An 18,014-nucleotide genomic window follows, 5' to 3' on the forward strand; every position below is an offset into this window, starting at 1 on the left:
ACCTACTCCAGCTGGGGCTTATTCACAGAAGACTTCATGCAAATGAGCTCGCTAACAAATCTAACAGATTTACAATTAATATTGTACGACGCCTCCCCTGGAGAGAATAACAGCACTGAGCCTCTTGTTTAATGAGGTTGGAGACACTTGTAGAGCATCTTAATCCATCTTCAATTCACACCACAGGATGTACAGTTTCTTCCAAAAGTATTGGAACAGCAAGGCCAATTAAGACATTTGGGTTTGAGATCAAATGAATAAGAGACAATAGACCAGAATTTCAGCTTTTATTTCCTGATATTTATATCTAGATGTGTTCAGCTACTTAGACCATAACACCATTTGTTTCACCGCACCCAATTTTCAAGTGATTAGTGGCCCAAGTGACTGACAGGTGATTCTCGTTACCGAGGTGTGTCCTTTAAGCAGTTAATAGCTCTGAGACTCTACTCTTGGTTTGAGACCTGTGAAGACCGCTTTTGTCGAGTTTAAATCATATATTAGTCATTTCATAATAATAACTTGAAATAAAGCAATCACAAAAATTAAATAAATTAAGACAAATAAGACTAACTATTCGATTAGGACAAAAGTAATTGCACCCTATACTAGGAGGAAGAATTAGTGTGTGTCTGCAGTAGACAACATGCTCCTATGGCTGAGCTGCTTTAGTGGAAGATTTAGCACACTGTAGCGTTATTGCGAGAGAACGCAAAACTATTGAGCGAGACCGCAAACATTATTCCAAGAGAACACAAAAACAACAAACATTATTGCTTGGGAATGCAAAACTATTGCGAAAGAACACAAAATTATTGCAAGGATGCAACAATTATTGCGAGGGAATGCAAAACTGAGAGAACACTGAAGAACTGTTGCAACAGGATCCAAAGGTACTGTGAGAGAATTCAACCATTATTGTGAGAGAACGCAACCTATTGCGAAGAAATGCAAAACTATTGTGAGAGAACGCAAAAATTATTTTAATTTTTAATTCTTAATTGGTCGACAGATTCCAGGCTGGTCACATGACAAATGTACAGGTTAACAGTTAGACCAGACTTAACCTTTAACCTTTACAAGAAAAGGAGGAGCGGAAAGAGAGAGGCGTTAGAGTAAGACGCAAGTAAACGCGCCAAATTTACAGACTTGTTTGTGACAGCAACAAGCCCAGATGATAGGCATGTAGCTGCTAAGACATGTATCTATAGAGCTCACAGAGTAGCACTGCATAATACACACTACTCTAGCAATGACTGTTTTGCGATCATCCCAGTGCAAATCATGTAATCGCAAATTACCTACAGAAAATAAGTTTCAGTAGATACTCTACTGCTTTAAAGCATGAGAAGCTTATAGCTTGATGAGCTAAAATCTCTAGGTAGCTAAATTTCTAAAATCTCTCCTTCTTCTCCATCATCAAGCTACTTTCAGTTTAGTGTTTAGTAACTTTAGCATCAAGGAATTTTCAAAGTCAACTTTATTGTCAATTCTGCTATATGTACAGGACACAGAGGATTGAAATTTCGTTTCGCCAGACCCATGGTGTGAGAAACCAACATAAGACAATAAAAAAAAGTAAAATAAAATACAATACAATAAAATAAAATGTAAATATGCTTTTCAAAGCATTGCTGGGATATTTATGAATGACTGATTTGCTAGTTTCAGAATGGTTATGTGGCTATCTAAGTGTGAAAGATATTTGCAATTTTTGTAGTCACTGAGAAGCCCTATTCTTATTTGCATTACTAGTGGCCTACTATGCATGTTTATCGATCGAGTAGTAAATGACAAAATGGTTCAGCTGAAGATTCAAGAGTTTATTGTCATATGTACAAGAAACAGTCAGTTACACAGTACAATGAACTTCTTACTCTGCGAATCCTCAAAGCAACCTCTGACATAAGGAAAAACTCAGACAGAAATTACACATAGCACATAAACAAACAAATAAATAAATAAAAGGAAATAAGGTAAGAGTGTCTCTTTAAGCATAAAAAAGCATAAAAGTCAGAATTGTCTTAGTCAAAGTATAATTTTGATAATGTAGTCATTTGAAATATTGATATTTATTTTAGGCCTATAGGCCTTAGGTCCTTTTTGTATATATTTATTTATTATTATTTTATATATAATTTGTGTTGTAGTTGTTGCCTACTGTGCAATATCTTTGAAAATAAATAGTCAGAAGAGTGTGTGTGTGTGTGTGTGTGTGTGTGTGTGTGTGTGTGTGTGTGTGTGTGCGTGCCACTCAGATGACATTCACGGCTCTGTCCTGACCTACCAGGTGTTCAGTACAAAACAAATCAAGCAGAAATACTGATGCAGCTGAATGTGGAGATGAATCAGCGGACCGTGCTGTCCTGCTGGAGGGATTTGGAAAGGAGCTGTGGATGAGTGGTGGCGCAAACGCAGGCGCAAACGCAGGCGCAGGCGCACCGACCCGCACCGAGGAGGAGTTTCAGGCGAGCAATCTGGCAACCCCTGTGGGCGGACCAGTGAAGAAGTGAGTCGGTCGGTGTTTGACCCGGGACTGGGGCTGGATGACAGATTTGTATGTGGAGTGTGAGGAAGCGGGTGAAGCAGAAGAGGAGGATTATGGTGTCGCTGTGCGCGGTGGCGGCGCTGCTGCTGGCGGTGGTGATGCGCCTGAGCCGCGGGGGGACCTTCTTCACCTGCCCGCTGATCTGCAGCTGCACCGCGGACACACTGAGCTGCACCGGGCACACCGAGAGCACAGCCCGGGCAACATCCTCCACCAACAACAACCTGTACGTCTACCATCATCACAAATATACAACCTGACAAAGTTTCAACTGGAAACTTCCTCGGGTGCCAAAACTTTTGTTTATTTGTGTATCATTTTTGCAGAAGATTAGCGCACCTGCCTTTCACAGAAGTGCAAAGTGGAACTTTTCGAGGTCTCATCAACGTGTCCAGAATGTGAGTTCAGCTTTAAACTGATTATTTTTACTTATTTTATTCACTTCATTTTATTTTATTTATGTGATCAAATTATAAAGCACCCTTTCTGACATCTGAAGTATGTAATATGTTACCAAAATAAATAAAAGATAAAATATCTTTTAAGGCATGGAAAAATACTGTGTGAGTAGAATATATAATATATAAAATAGTAGTAGTATAGTAGGGGTGGGCGATATATCCAAAATATTATATCACGATATTTCTAGGATACTCGATATGTAAAGTTTTGCCAGCAAAACAGTAGTGTTGCAATTATTGATGCATCTTTTTAAAATGGATAAGAAATAGAGTGATGACACTTTTGTCTAAAAATTAAAAAGAAACACTGAAAAGAAAAGGAAAAAATTAATTTGTAGAATTTTAAGCGTAGAAAACCAGATCAGGTCCTTCTCGAGTTTGTAACTTACTTTTCAAAAAATTATAAATAATGTACAGAACAATATGTCAGGAAAGTGTATTGTGACATAATTTATCATATTATCCATATTACATCGTCATATCACCGAACCCTAGTGACAAGACTGTGTGCTTCATGTTTACAGCTGAGTGCAAAAGTTTTCACCCCCCACATCCCCACCCCTCCTCCCACCGACTGGTTTGGTTTGGGTGAAGGAAAAGAAAATGTATCTTAGCTGTATTTTGCAATTAGTTATATTTAGTGTGTATATATATATATATATATATATATATATATATATATATATATATATATATATATACACACACACACACACACACATATGTGGACACCTGCCCATAACAGCCACATGTGCTTGTTGAACATCCCATTCCAGATCTATTCCCTCCTGTGTTTGCTGTTATAATAAGCTCCACTCTTCTGGGAAGGCTTTCCACTAGATTTTGGAGCTTTTGGGGATTTATGTTCATTCATCTAGAAGAGCATTAGTGAGATCAGGCGCTGATGTTGGGATGTCGAGGAGGTCTGGGGTTCAGTCGGTGTTCCAGTTCATCCCAAAGGTGTTCAGTGGGGTTGAGGTCAGGGCTCTGTGCAGGACACTCGAGTTCTTCCACTCCAACCTTCACACACCATGTCTTCATGGAGCTCGCTTTGTGCAATTGTATAGAATGTCTTTGCATGCTGTAGCGTTACAGTTTCCCTTCACTGGAACTAAGAGGCCCAAACTTGTTCCAGCATGACAATGCCCCTGGGCATGGGGGCATTTCCAGTGAAGGGAAATAGTACCAGTTTCCAGTGAAGGGAAATAGTAAAGCTACAGCATACAGAGACATTCTATACAATTGTGTGCTTCCACCTTTGTGGTAACAGTTTGGGGAAGAACCGCATATGGGTGTGATGGTCAGGTGTCCACAAATGTTTGGCTGTATAGTGTAGATTACAGTAATAATGTGTAATAAAAGGTGCATCAAAATAACAATATCTCATGTAAATATGATAAAGAGAACCTTCACTGTATATTGTATATATTTTTAGCTTTTTACCATTACTGTTATGATAAACAGTTTTAAAATTTCCTTTTTTCTTCTTCTTCCTCCTTCTTCCAGTTAACACACTATTTTAAACATTAATATTTTTATGTTTTTTGTCCATTTCTTAAAAAGCTTGTGCATATGGTAATAACATTACTGAGCCTTGAGTAACATTTTTTTTAGAATGCAATTGTATTTAGAAACTTTTGAACTGACCGTTTTATTAATATCTTAACATGCATGTTTTTACTATTTCTGATTGCTTGTCACTCTCTCACAAATAAAGGGTACTGTACCTAAACTGTCATTGTTGCTTGGGTGGGTCCCTCAGGCACACACCTTTAATATGTATCTTTTACCCGAAAATGTGCATGTATTGTCCTTTTAAATATTTATCCTAATTATGTAGCTTAAATCTTTTTTAAAATTACATTATTTTCAAGGTTAAAGATTCATTTCCAAACTTATGTATCTTTGCGAACTTTGCATTCAATTGTATTAAATACTTTTTACAAAAAAAAAAATGCAAGAGGATGCTTTAGGTCACATTTTCCAGAGTTTAGAATAGTTTCTTTCATTTTAAGTTAAACAAGTCTGGATCCGGCATTTCCACCACTGTATATGGTTAACATGTGGTGGTATTCTCTAGGACAGATTGTTTTGTTCAGGACGTCCAAGCTGATAGATAGAGAAGTGCTGAGTCTTACACTGAAACTGCAATTGTTTGCTACATTTAAACCCTTGATTTCTTAATCATTGCTCAAGTTTGAAAGCTTGTGTTTAAATCTAACCTGTCTAGCCTATAATCAGTTTGTAGAGTTTATAGAGTTTATAGAGGCAGATCTCTGTGTTCTCTAAGTGCTCTCATGGTTAAAGGCCAAGGCATTGAAATTCTTAGAGACCGCTTATAAATTAAATGCATCTTCATCATAGCAGATGTTGAAACTATTCCATTACTGCAATATACCAGAGAAAAACACAATAAATTACTGTTAAGCGCAGCCAAGTCCTTTGAAACAATGCAAGAAATCACTGGACAGAATCTACATATAAAGACAGAACCTTATCATGGCACCACATCGGTGGAAAGATATTAGAGAATAGCTATACAGTGTATATCATCTTTGTTTTTAATTTCTTTGGTCATTTTTGCTAGTTGTGATAATGAAACCAAACACACTAAATATCTTGTTGTAATTAAAATTTTTGTCTGCTCATGTGACAAACAAATTAGCTTGTGCATTCACAAATGGTCGACTGTAAAGGCCCAAGTTACAATCACATGCAATTAATTAAACGATTACCAAGTTGCTAAATTAAAGTAGCGCTACCATTACTGAACATTACCATGTTTGTGATTGTGTTTAGTGCTAATTTGTTGGTTGTTGCTGTATTTCCATTGTTCCTGTGAAATGTTAGCTCTCACCGATGTCGAAGGGTCACATTGTTATTGCTAGCACAGCTACAGTGGTGTTTAATAGGAAACTAAATGAATCTTAATTGAAGTAAAACAATCTTGAATATAAGTGACAACAGTCATGTTTTGCTGTTGGCTCCATCAGACAAACTTTTCTCACTCATCATTTTCTAGCAACACTATATTAATGAGAAATCAAGCATAGAGGCAGTAGAGACGTTACTGCAAATCCTGGACTCAAAGTCCCAGAATACAATGTCACTATACAATGCCTGAGTTACAGCAGAGACTCGGCTTAGCCATCTATGACGAGTGGTATTAGCATGAATGTTAAAGCTTTGGAAGCTGATCTGTTTGAGAAGAGTGTACAGATGAGGAGGTGAGAGAGCTGACCAGACTAAAGGACTAAAGCGCCGCTGCATCGCTCTCTTTAGGTAGAGATGAAGTGAGGGCTAAATCCCACTGCACCACTATCAGCAGGTAGTCGAATGGCATTGTGTTGAAGGTAATGTAGAAAACTGTTATCCAAAGAAAAATGTTGATGAAAGAAGTTTAAACTCAGAATATCATTACAAAATAAATCTCAGACTCCAGTGAAGATTGCATTAAGATAAATACGCAAGTCGTTCAGCATGTATTTCTTTCCTTCAACAAAGTACACTTTTAGCCAAAATACAGCTTAACTTAAATGTTTCTTTTACAAACCGCTCCCTCCTCGACACATTTTGAAACAATCAAAAGCACACAGGCTGATCAAACCTCGGTGTAATCATAAAATAACACTTTAGGGTTACAAAATCTCTTTTCCAAACACATCTGTTGTTTTTATGTGATAGAGTCCAGTGCCGAAGTTTCAGTTCTCCGTGGATTTTCAGTGGGGTGGTGAAAAGGAAAAGGTGCCTGTATTGTACCGTTTATGTACATATTTTTCTCTATTTGTGTTATCTTGTTGCACTTCTCAATGTTTATTTACCTGGTGTTGATTTTGTGTTAGTTTGTATTCTTCCTTTTTATGGGACTGCATTGACTGTAGCATCTAATACGCTAAAAAAACATCTCAGTGGTCATCTGAAAAAAATCTAATGTGGGTGCATCCTGTAACAAGACAACAATTCAAAACATACAGCAAAATTGGTTTGAAAGGACGTTTTGCCATGACCCTCTTGGCTTTAATGCTGTTGGAGTAAGAATGTGTCGAGAGGAATGTGGGGGCTGAAGTTTAGAACTGAAAAGATCCAGAAGTTCCTCTGATGTTCAGGGGGTGTGAACGAGGTTGGAGGCGGTTATAAAAGCAAAGGCTGGATATACAGATAAATACAGATACAGTTGCAAGAAAATGTTTGTGAACTCTTTGGAATTACCATTGATTATTCATAAAATGTGGTCTGATCTTCATCTAAGTCACACTTATAGACAAACACAAGTTGACTAAACTAATAACACACATACAGTAGTGGTTTTCAGGTCTTTATTGAGCATATTGAGTAATCATTCACAGTGCAGGCTGGAAAAGTAAGTGAACCTCTGTGCTAACTGGAGTCAGGTGTTTCACTTAAGGAGATGAGATTGGAAATGTGAGTTGTACAGGTGCTTGGACCTTTAAATAAAGACACACAAACTCTGGTTACTGACAAATCTGTTCTTCTCAAGAACAACTGATGAGTATCTCATCATGCCTCAATCCCATCAACTTCCACAGGACCTTGGAAGATTCATTATAGAGATGCACAAAACTGGAAAAGGCTACAAAAGCATTTCTAAAGACCTGGGTGTTCATCAATCCATGATGAGACAAATTGCTTACAAATGGAGGAAATTTGGAACTGTTGCTGCTCTCCCTAGGAGTAGACGTCCTGCAAAGCTCACACCAAGAGCAATCCTGAAAGAGATGAAACAAGACCCACAGGTAACAGGAAAAAACCTGCAGAAGACTCTATAAATTGCAAAAGTCTTTGTTCATGTGTGCACTATCTGAAAAACACTGAACAAGAATGGTGTTAATGGAAGGAGACCACGAAGGAAACCACTACTGTCCAAAAAAAAAAATGTTGTGGCACACCTCAATGTTTGCCCAAAAAACACCTGGATGTTCAACAGCGCTTCTGGGAAAATGTTCTGTGGACAGATGAGACAAAAGTTGAACATTTTGGCAAAAAATGTACAACGCTATGTTCGGAGGAAAAAGGCACTTTTTCGCACTTTTTTGTAACAGGACAATGACCCAAAGCACACAAGTAAATCAACTAAAGAATGCATGAAAAAGATGAAAATTCATGTTTTGGAGTGACCAATTCAGAGTCTTGACCTTGACCCAATTGAGATGCTGTGACATGACCTGAAGACAAGACGGCCCAAAAGTATTGAGGAACTGAAACAGTTGTATAGGGAGGAATGGTTCAAAATTCCTCCTCATTGCTGAATAAACACTTGTACTACTGTTAACATGTTATCAGTTTAGTCAGATTGTGTTTGTCTATAATTGTTACAGATGAAGATCAAACCACTTTTTATGAATAACCAATGCAAAAACCCTGGCAATTCCATAGGGTTCACAAATTTTTCCTTGCAACTATACATCTTTACATTTAATTTTTGCCCATTTTTGTTACTTGTGACAATGAAAGAACATCTGTGAAACTAAACACATGAAACATCATTAGCATGTTATTAAACATTGTTCATGTAGGTCCTTTACTGATGTTTAATAAGGACCTTTGCTACTGACGATTAATAAGAACCTACACTAAAGTTTAATAAGGACCTCCCTTTCCATTTTGAGTTAATGCTGTTTTGTTTCTGAACTTGCTGTTGCATTTTCATGCTTATTGTAGTGTTTTTTTGCTTGATGATGTGTTTTCTGATTCGCTGTTGCGTGTTTTTGGTTTATTAATGTGTTTTGCGCTGATTTTTCTACAAAATCCCCAGCACCTGCAAATTAAGTATATAGACTAATATTTCTCCAAAATTCAAAAATGAACAAAAAAGTAATGAGTTCAGTCAATTTTATTAAAGTTAGCTTAAGGTCAGATAACATATTACTTTAATCACAATAAATCAAAAACAATACAGATTAATCTCTCACATTTCAGATGTTTATCCAACAAAGGTGTGAACAAGCTGCGTTATGTGCTACTCATGACGCACACAAGAAAACACTGCGAAGCCTCTTCACTGTAATCTCTTCTGTAATGGGTTTAAAATGGAAAAGACAATTATGCCAATTACATTCTCGAAGAGCGGCCGGAGCACCTGCTTCACAGATGTACTAAAACACTGACATTGTCCTAAACTGATTGTAAGTGGGTCTTGATTAGGAATAAAATTAAAAATGAAGGCAGCTCCCTGAGTAAAGAGAGCGAAATGGGGTAAGAAGATGAGCATAAAACCTGCAAGGCCATTTTGTGAATTTATACTTTTAGAATTTTCCATGAACCTGAAATCAGATGTCTTTAAAAGTAATTAAATACTTTCTAAAGTGTGAAAAAATCTTTTTATGCAACATGAAATGAGAAGTAGTAACTAATTAGTAGTTTTGGCAAAAAAAAAAAAAAAAAAAATGGGGTACTAATTATGCTTTAAATATGCCATGAGAACAGATACTAGAAGATTCGTGTATGTATAATATAATTTTTAATAGCTGCTGAAATGTCTGCTTTTTCTGCAGTGAAATTTCTCAAAGTGACTCCATCAGAAAAATACGAGGCGAGGCATTTCTCTCAATCTACAATCTCATCGAAATGTAAGTCACCCCGTTAATTACAGACATTTTTTGAACAATTATAAAAAATATTTAGCTGTGATATGTAAATAACTTGTGACTAGAAATCCCTAAATGGCTGTATTTTTTTTTTTTTTTTTTTTAGCTCAATACTGAACATCATTCACCTGTCAGTTATAGAAAAGGGTGCCTTCACAGATCTGCCAAGACTGAGATACCTGTAAGAAGAAAAAAAAAAAGTCTGCATTTTTATAGTGCTAATACAGTATCACATGACATCAGCTCCTCTCTCCATTTTGTCTTCATCTCATTTAGGAGCATCTGCAACACGGGAATAAGGCATTTCCCAGATTTCTCTCGCATCTCTTCACTGGGGCTGGATTTCTTCCTGTGAGTAATCGTGTCCTGCTGTGATTCAGAGCACAGATTTGTGCTCGTCTTGATTTAAGTGTGTGGCCTTCTGAGTGCACCTGCAAAACTGCAGCACAGATTTTGGATTTGAGCCCAGCTCATTTAATACAGAGCTGAAGGCATGCTTGTGTGTGTGTATGTGTGTGTATGTGTGTGTATGTGTGTGTATGTGTGTGTGTGTGTGTGTGTGTGTGTGTGGACATAAATATCTGTGTTGAGTAAGTTGTATGTTTAATTGTTCTCTCTTTTTTATTTTAAGGGAGATGGGAGACAACACACAGCTAAACAGCATCCCAGCCAACGCGTTTCAAGGCATATCCAAGGCGGACACGTACATGTGAGTACACCACACTCTTAGAAAAAGCATTCTTCAATGTTTTTTTTTTCTTTTTTTGATAGTAAAAGGTTCTTATGCTGCATTCGACTACAGCTCATAACCCAGGAAAAAAAACAAAGAAAACACCCCCTCAGAGTTCAGCACATGACATCATATGAACATGAACATACGAAATATCACGTCACTTATTTAAATAAGATTATAGTATTATTTACTTTAGATCAATCAACGTTGACAATTTAGTTGATTAAATGTATAACATTGTACATATAGTTCGCTGTTTTAAGAAAGTAAATACATCATAAACTCATGATCACTACTGTTAGCTAGATTGGAAGCATACGTGTTTTTTTCCCCACTTTGTAGCTCAAACATAACAAACACGAAAATTATGTAATTCAAAGTTCAGACTTTGAATCAGGCGTGGGGTTTTTTGTTTGTTTGTTTTTTGTTTTTTCAGAAGAAAGGTTAGCGTAGAAAAGGGTTGTGCTGATATGAAAAAAAGCAGCTCACGTGATACGAACTGTAACCATAACAAAGGTCATACCAGTCCTAGCTAGTAGTAGCTAACTAACTAACCAAGTTTGCTGTTTGTAATAACTGGTGTAATGAAATAAAGATTGGTGTATTTGTGTAATTATTGTACATGTAGTAAAGGGTTAAGCATGAAACTGAGAAACCCTCGCTTGCAGAATTTTTGTAAAATCATTCACGGGGGCATTTATGTAAGAAATATGGTGTTCGTGAAAAATTTACTTCGCAAGAACTTTCTTATCCTACAGCTCCTGAGTTTTTGTAGATTTATGTATAAGGAGGTTTACTAATGTGAACCTTGATTGATCTGCTTTAAATTGTATAATTGGCAGAGACATATATAAACAATCCAAAAAAAAGACCATTCCATTAGGGACAAAAAATAATGGCACCCTTTATATGGAGGAAGAAATGATAACCGACACACTGCAGTGGCTGAGCTACATTATTGGAAGATTTAGCACACACCAAGCTTAGGAGGCGCCCTTTCACTGTTTAGTCATCATTTTGTCGTTTTCAGCTCTCTGTGAGCTTTGCCTTTTATAAAGTTTTGTGGCCGTAGCTAAAAGTAACGTAATCAGTTGTGCCTTGAAATTACCTGGTCAGTTTACAGTTGATTTACCAACATACACACATGAGAAAATTTTGTAATTCTGTCTAGTTCAGTTTGGCCAAAAACATTCACACACAACATGCATGTGAAACGGCAGCAACACATTTAATAAACCTGTACACACAACTCAGATGAACAAACCCAAAGAAACTTACTGAGTGAATCTGATTCACTCAATGCAGTATTTCGTATTTTACTTTTATTTTCCACTTTTTCTGCATCACTTCTTTAGGAATCTTGTCAGAAATGGATTTACTGAGATCGACTCTCATGCCTTCAACGGGACCAGACTGGAAAAGTTGTATGTATCACTTATCAGTGTGTAATAGTTTTACTCGTTCAGACATGTTTACTTGAGCTTGTCTCCGAGTGAGTGGCAGGATCCTTGTTTGTTTTGAGATTGCAAAATCTGAGTAAGGAACAAAAAGTAAGGAACATAATGTACGGGTAAATAAATGGCAAATGAGACAAAACATTAATTGTTTTCTTAATCATTCACACTTTGGCTTCTAGTCGCTAAGTCTGAATAAACATTCAGCTGTCTGTCAGTGTGGTGTTTGGGGTTTTTATGGTTATGTACTGTATAATTAGGCTGTAGTTTAAAATGAACTTTGCATGCTGTCAGTGTGTTACATTAACATACTAATTCAAGTGTTCCACTGGAGGTGATCAGTAATTAAGAAAATTTTAATCGCTTTAGGATTCTGAAAGACAACTGGCACCTAATTAAAATCCATGATGATGCTTTTGAGGGAGCCGAAGGACCAACTTTGCTGTAAGTAAAACTAACAGTACATAAAATCAGAATTAAAGAACACACAAGCTGTGTAAATACTGAAATACTGAAATGTCGAAGTGATTCATTTGAATGGTTTAGTGGACATAAAACCTGAAGGAATGTAGGACAGCGTTATATCTGTTAGCCAAGGACTAAGGGCTGTCAAAAACGTGTTTGAAGGCCAAGCGCAACCATCGCCCTGAACTCTAACACTGGTATTAAAGAGACACGAAGCCAGTCTACAGGGTGAGATTACAGAACATGAAAATATTTTTATCCAAAAAAAGTATTTACTAATTAGAGATGCTACAGATCTGACGTGCAGTATTAGTATCTGGGATGGTAAGTAAAAAATACTCAGGATATTAGGAAAGACCCATCAAATTAAAAAATTAAAGATAAACGAGTGTGTGAATGTCAAAGTCATTTGAATGCTGAGAAATACACTATATTACCAAAAGTATTCGGTCACCTGCCTTAACTCACATATGAACTTAAGTGCCATCCCATTCCTAACCCATAGGGTTCAATATGATGTCGGTCCACCTTTTGCAGCTATTACAGCTTCAACTCTTCTGGGAAGGCTGTCCACAAGGTTGAGGAGTGTGTTTATAGGAATTTTTGACCATTCTTCCAAAAGCGCATTGGTGAGGTCACACACTGATGTTGGTCGAGAAGGCCTGGCTCTCAGTCTCCGCTCTAATTCATCCCAAAGGTGTTCTATCGGGTTCAGGTCAGGACTCTGTGCAGGGCAGTCAAGTTCATCCACAGCAGACTCTGTCATCCATGTCTTTATGGACCTTGCTTTGTGCACTGGTGCACAGTCATGTTGGAAGAGGAAGGGGCCCGCTCCAAACTGTTCCCACAAGGTTGGGAGCATGGAATTGTCCAAAATGTTTTGGTATCCTGAAGCATTCAAAGTTCCTTTCACTGGAACTAAGGGGCCAAGCCCAACTCCTGAAAAACAACCCCACACCATAATTCCTCCTCCACCAAATTTCACACTCGGCACAATGCAGTCCGAAATGTACCGTTCTCCTGGCAACCTCCAAACCCAGACTCGTCCATCAGATTGCCAGATGGAAAAGCGTGATTCATCACTCCAGAGAACGCGTCTCCACTGCTCTAGAGTCCAGTGGCGGCGTGCTTTATACCACTGCATCCGACGCTTTGCATTGCACTTGGTGAGGTGTTGGCTTGGATGCAGCTGCTCGGCCATGGAAACCCATTCCATGAAGCTCTCTGCGTACTGTACTTGGGCTAATCTGAAGGTCACATGAAGTTTGGAGCTCTGTAGCAATTGACTGTGAAGAAAGTCGACGACCTCTTTGCACTATGCGCTTCAGCATCCGCTGACCCCTCTCCGTCAGTTTACGTGGCCTACCACTTCGTGGCTGAGTTGCTGTTGTTCCCAAACTCTTCCATTTTGTTATGATAAAGCTGACAGTTGACTGTGGAATATTTAGGAGCGAGGAAATTTCACGACTGGATTTGTTGCACAGGTGGCATCCTATGACAGTTCCACGCTGGAATTCACTGAGCTCCTGAGAGCGGCCCATTCTTTCACAAATGTTTGTAAAAACAGTCTGCATGCCTAAGTGCTTGATTTTATACACCTGTGGCCAGGCCAAGTGATTACGACACCTGATTCTGATCATTTGGATGGGTGACCGAATACTTTTGGTAATATAGTGTATGACTTGGCTCATGAGGTCATTTTGCATTACAGATTTTGCACAGAATTGTATGTATAGAATGTGTGTATATATATCTTATGACGCAAGTTTGTGTGTTTGTATAGCGATGTATCATCCACCGCTCTCCGCTCGCTCCCTACGCGAGGACTGAGAGAGGTGAAGATTCTCATAGCGCGCTCTACACCTTCCCTAAAGACCCTCCCTCCGCTCGAGAACTTCGCAGAGCTTCAGGAGGCCGAGCTCACCTACCCAAGCCACTGCTGTGCCTTCCACACCTGGAAACGTGACAACAGGTCTGAGCCTGTAGTAGTAATAGACAAAAGTAGTTTCTAATATGCATTGCAATACATTGTCCTTACGGTACTAACCTCCTCAAAATGGTTTTTAGCTAGTGAATTAGCATGAGAATGCGTTTTTGAGAGAGAAAGCAGTTCTGTAAGTCACTGTAGATAAGGGTTTGTGCTAAAAATCCTATAAATGTAAAAGTAACTCTTCTTAAAAATGACTGGTGCAGCTGGGATGAATCACGGTTAAATCACGCCGCTAAATCACGTCACTTTAAAAAGTGATCTCACTTACTGGTGATGTTGCATAACAAATATAGTATAAATATATGCACAAAATGGTTATTACACACCAAAAATCTTCACTGTAAATATTACTGCACATGTGTGCGCCTAAATGATTTACTCTTAAAAATGTGCAAGTTCAGGCACAATTGAATTGACTTACCCAATGGTCATTGTTAATTTTGTAATAGAGCTTCTTAGTATCGTATCGTTCATTCATTCATCTTCAGTAACCACTTTATCCTGGTCAAGGTCATCCCAGGAAGAATGGGTGCAAGGTGGAATACACTGTAGATGGGATGCTAGTCTATTGCAGGACACCACATACACACACACACACACACACATCGCACAGTCTTTCGTCACCGAGTGACCTACAGGCTTGTTTTACAAGGTGGGAGAACATGCGAAACTCCACACAGACAAGCAATCCGAGCTCAGGATCGAACCAGGGAATTTGTTTTATGGGAGAAATGGAGTATTTATACCACAGGCTTACGTCAAAAGCTCCAATTCAAACAGACTTCCATGTAGCACTTGTGTATCCTTGATTCATCTGCTCACATTGAAAGAACTGATGAATCATTAAAGATGGCAGACGTCAATGTTAATAAAAAAGTCAAGTTATGGTTTGTTTTAATGTTCATTTGCACATTAAAGGCTTTTACAGTATCAGGATCTCAAAGGTCAATATAGAAAAATGGAGAACGAATGGTGTATTTTGCAGTTATAGTTTATATTATGTTTGTGAACTGGATGTATCAAAACCACTCTGAAATCTATTATTTATTGAGTTTTTTATTAAGTCTGTAATTTGCAAATCCAAGAACACATTCTGACGCTTTATTGTTTTGTCCCACAGGGAGACCGCTGTATTTGGCCGCTTTAAGAACCTAACCATGCTGTGTAACATGGCAAACCAAGCAGATAGCATGTAAGACTGTGGCACTATGAATCCATTTAATATCAAGCTGACTGACTGATATTGAAGTGATCAATAAAAACCTGTAATATCTGATTATCTGACATCATCTTCATCACAGGGACCCATCAGGTGAAGATCTTAACGACATCAATTTCCACTACCCCGATTTGGAGTTGTGCGTCAGCAGTAGCACCTTCAAGTGCACCCCAGAACCGGACGCTTTCAATCCTTGCGAGGACTTGCTGGGTCATACCTTCCTCCGTGCCATCACTTGGATTGTCACTGTTTTTGCTCTCGTGGGAAACCTGTCCGTGCTGCTCGTTCTACTCCTGAGCCACCAGAAGCTGAGCGTCTCCCGGTTCCTCATGTGCAACTTGGCCTTCGCGGATCTGTGCATGGGCTTCTATTTGCTGCTTATTGCCTTGGCGGACTATCGATCGCGTCAAGAGTACTACAACCACGCTACAGATTGGCAGACGGGCATGGGATGTGGAGTAGCTGGGTTCTTGACCGTCTTCGCAAGTGAACTGTCGATCTATACTCTCACTATGATTACCCTAGAGCGCTGGCACACCATCACTCATGCCATGCAGATGAGCAGGAGACTGAGGCTTCGCCACATGGTCACCATGATGGCGATTGGTTGGGGATTTTCCCTTTTAATGGCTCTGCTTCCTGTAGTTGGCGTCAGCAGCTACACGAAGGTGAGCATCTGCCTTCCGATGGACATTGAAACTCCGGTTTCGCAGGGTTACGTGGTGGCTGTGTTGGTCATAAATGTGGCAGCCTTTTTAATGGTTTGTTCCAGCTACGCCGGGATTTACTTAAGCGTGCGCAACCCGAATGTGCCGACACGTCACGGAGACACAAGGATGGCCAAACGAATGGCGGTGCTCATCTTTACGGACTTCCTGTGCATGGCACCCATCTCATTCTTCGCCATTTCCGCCGCTTTGCACATGCCTCTGATCACAGTCTCCCAATCCAAAATCCTTCTCATCCTTTTCTACCCAATCAACTCGCTGTGCAACCCGTTCCTCTACACCATATTCACACGAGCCTTCCGCAGGGACATGTGTCTGCTTTTAAGCCGATGCGGCTGCTGCCACGCGCAAGCGGAGTTCTACAGATCGCAGGGTCTTTCGGGGGTTACCTTGGCTCCCAGGAAGAAGAGCCTGAGGAAATCTCACTCGAATCAGTTTCGAGCGTACCACATCAAGCTGCAGGGATGTTTCTTCAATAAAGCTGCAACATGAGCTTCATGTTTCAAACTACTGAACGACTGACTGCTAAGCAGCAATCTGTGAATGCTGTACATACTGTGAATATATGGAACATACTGTGAATGCTCTTTATATATTTAATTTATTATTCATATTTGTTTCCTGGACTGTGAAGCCTTGTTCTAAACTGGATTTTCCTCTGCAGAAATTGAAAACAATTCTGTTTGAACTTTTTAATTAAAAATGAATATTTATGGTTAGAGTTTGTTTGCAGCAAGCATAGGTTTATTTTAGTTTGGACACCCAACCATTTCCAAGCTGCTTTCCCTTAGCAGCTGTTGCCATCCGTCATTACTTCATTTAAGCTTTCAGCACTTCAGCAGGTGTTTCCTCATGGATACCTTTTGAATTTGAAATGAAGCACCAGAATGAATAATAGGTGAGCCTGGTGAACTTGTAATTGAGAGACTCAATAGCCCTGGGGTGTTTTCTCTAATTTCAAAGCTGAAAAGTAAATTTTAGAAGATGCCAGGTTTTGCTTCGTCTCTGCATCAGACCTCACAATAACCACATGCCTCTTTCTGCTCATTTTGTTTGCAGTTTTATTTGGTTACCTGAGCAAGTCTGAATAAACAGTAACCGTATATATGAAATTACTTCTATAATAAGTTGCACATAAGCTAAATATGGATCATTGCCTTTGCAGAACCAACCAACCACTAAGTTTTATTTTCCTAAATCTTAGAATGTAGCTTCATGACTGCATTAATTACTTTGGCACAGTTGATCCTAAATAGGCTCAACATTAGAGGCATCGAACTACAAGATTTGTATAATTCTAAACAGATGTTGAAAATGTCAGAGAGGCAGCGAGTCCCAACCAGTGATTTTGAATCTCGGAACCAATCTCAGACTTCAGAGGTGGATGATAGTTCAGCTCTCATTGGTTATTATTCTTTTCATATCAGGATTGCATGAAAGACATTTAACTAGTGACAACCAAGCTGAACTGTTTTCTGCCATTTTGTGTTGTTCAGAATTCTCCTCAATCTTGAACATGTTTAATATCTGAGTGAGTAGATCAGAGGACTTAAGATTGGATTTTACACACCACAGGATAATCTGAGAACATAATCTTTTAAGACCAGCCTAAACTCGGGACACGTTTTACAATTGTCTGGATTCAAAATCGGTCAGATTATTCTCCAAGGCAACTGATGAAGGTGTTACTAATCAGCTAATGATTTGCATCTGGGTGTCGAAATAAAGTAAAACTGTGTAACCAGTTGCTCCAGTTAAACTTCGTTCACTTGTAGCCAAGTGTAAATATGAATTGTGACTATATTCAAGTT

At 38.8% G+C, this 18,014-nt stretch overlaps 1 protein-coding gene across 2 annotated transcripts; it reads left to right on the plus strand.

Annotated features, from left to right (window-relative positions):
- Positions 1–472: 472 nt before the first annotated feature.
- LOC113545799 (lutropin-choriogonadotropic hormone receptor) lies at positions 473–17,318 on the plus strand. 2 transcript variants are annotated; one of them, XM_026945415.3, is made up of 12 exons: positions 473–893; positions 2,291–2,774; positions 2,875–2,946; positions 9,522–9,596; positions 9,721–9,795; positions 9,891–9,965; positions 10,246–10,323; positions 11,703–11,771; positions 12,171–12,245; positions 14,050–14,238; positions 15,377–15,448; positions 15,558–17,318. In XM_026945415.3, exons 2-12 carry the CDS (start codon positions 2,560–2,562, stop codon positions 16,693–16,695), a joined length of 2,133 nt encoding a protein of 710 aa, XP_026801216.3. In that variant the 5' UTR covers positions 473–893; positions 2,291–2,559; the 3' UTR covers positions 16,696–17,318. The 2 variants fall into 2 exon arrangements, with proteins under 2 accessions (XP_026801216.3, XP_034157103.2); XM_034301212.2 differs by lacking the exon at positions 473–893 and adding an exon at positions 1,320–1,976.
- The last annotated feature ends 696 nt before the right edge of the window (positions 17,319–18,014 follow it).

Source organism: Pangasianodon hypophthalmus, chromosome 28 (genome assembly GCF_027358585.1).
Source record: "Pangasianodon hypophthalmus isolate fPanHyp1 chromosome 28, fPanHyp1.pri, whole genome shotgun sequence".
Classification (NCBI taxonomy): domain Eukaryota; kingdom Metazoa; phylum Chordata; class Actinopteri; order Siluriformes; family Pangasiidae; genus Pangasianodon; species Pangasianodon hypophthalmus.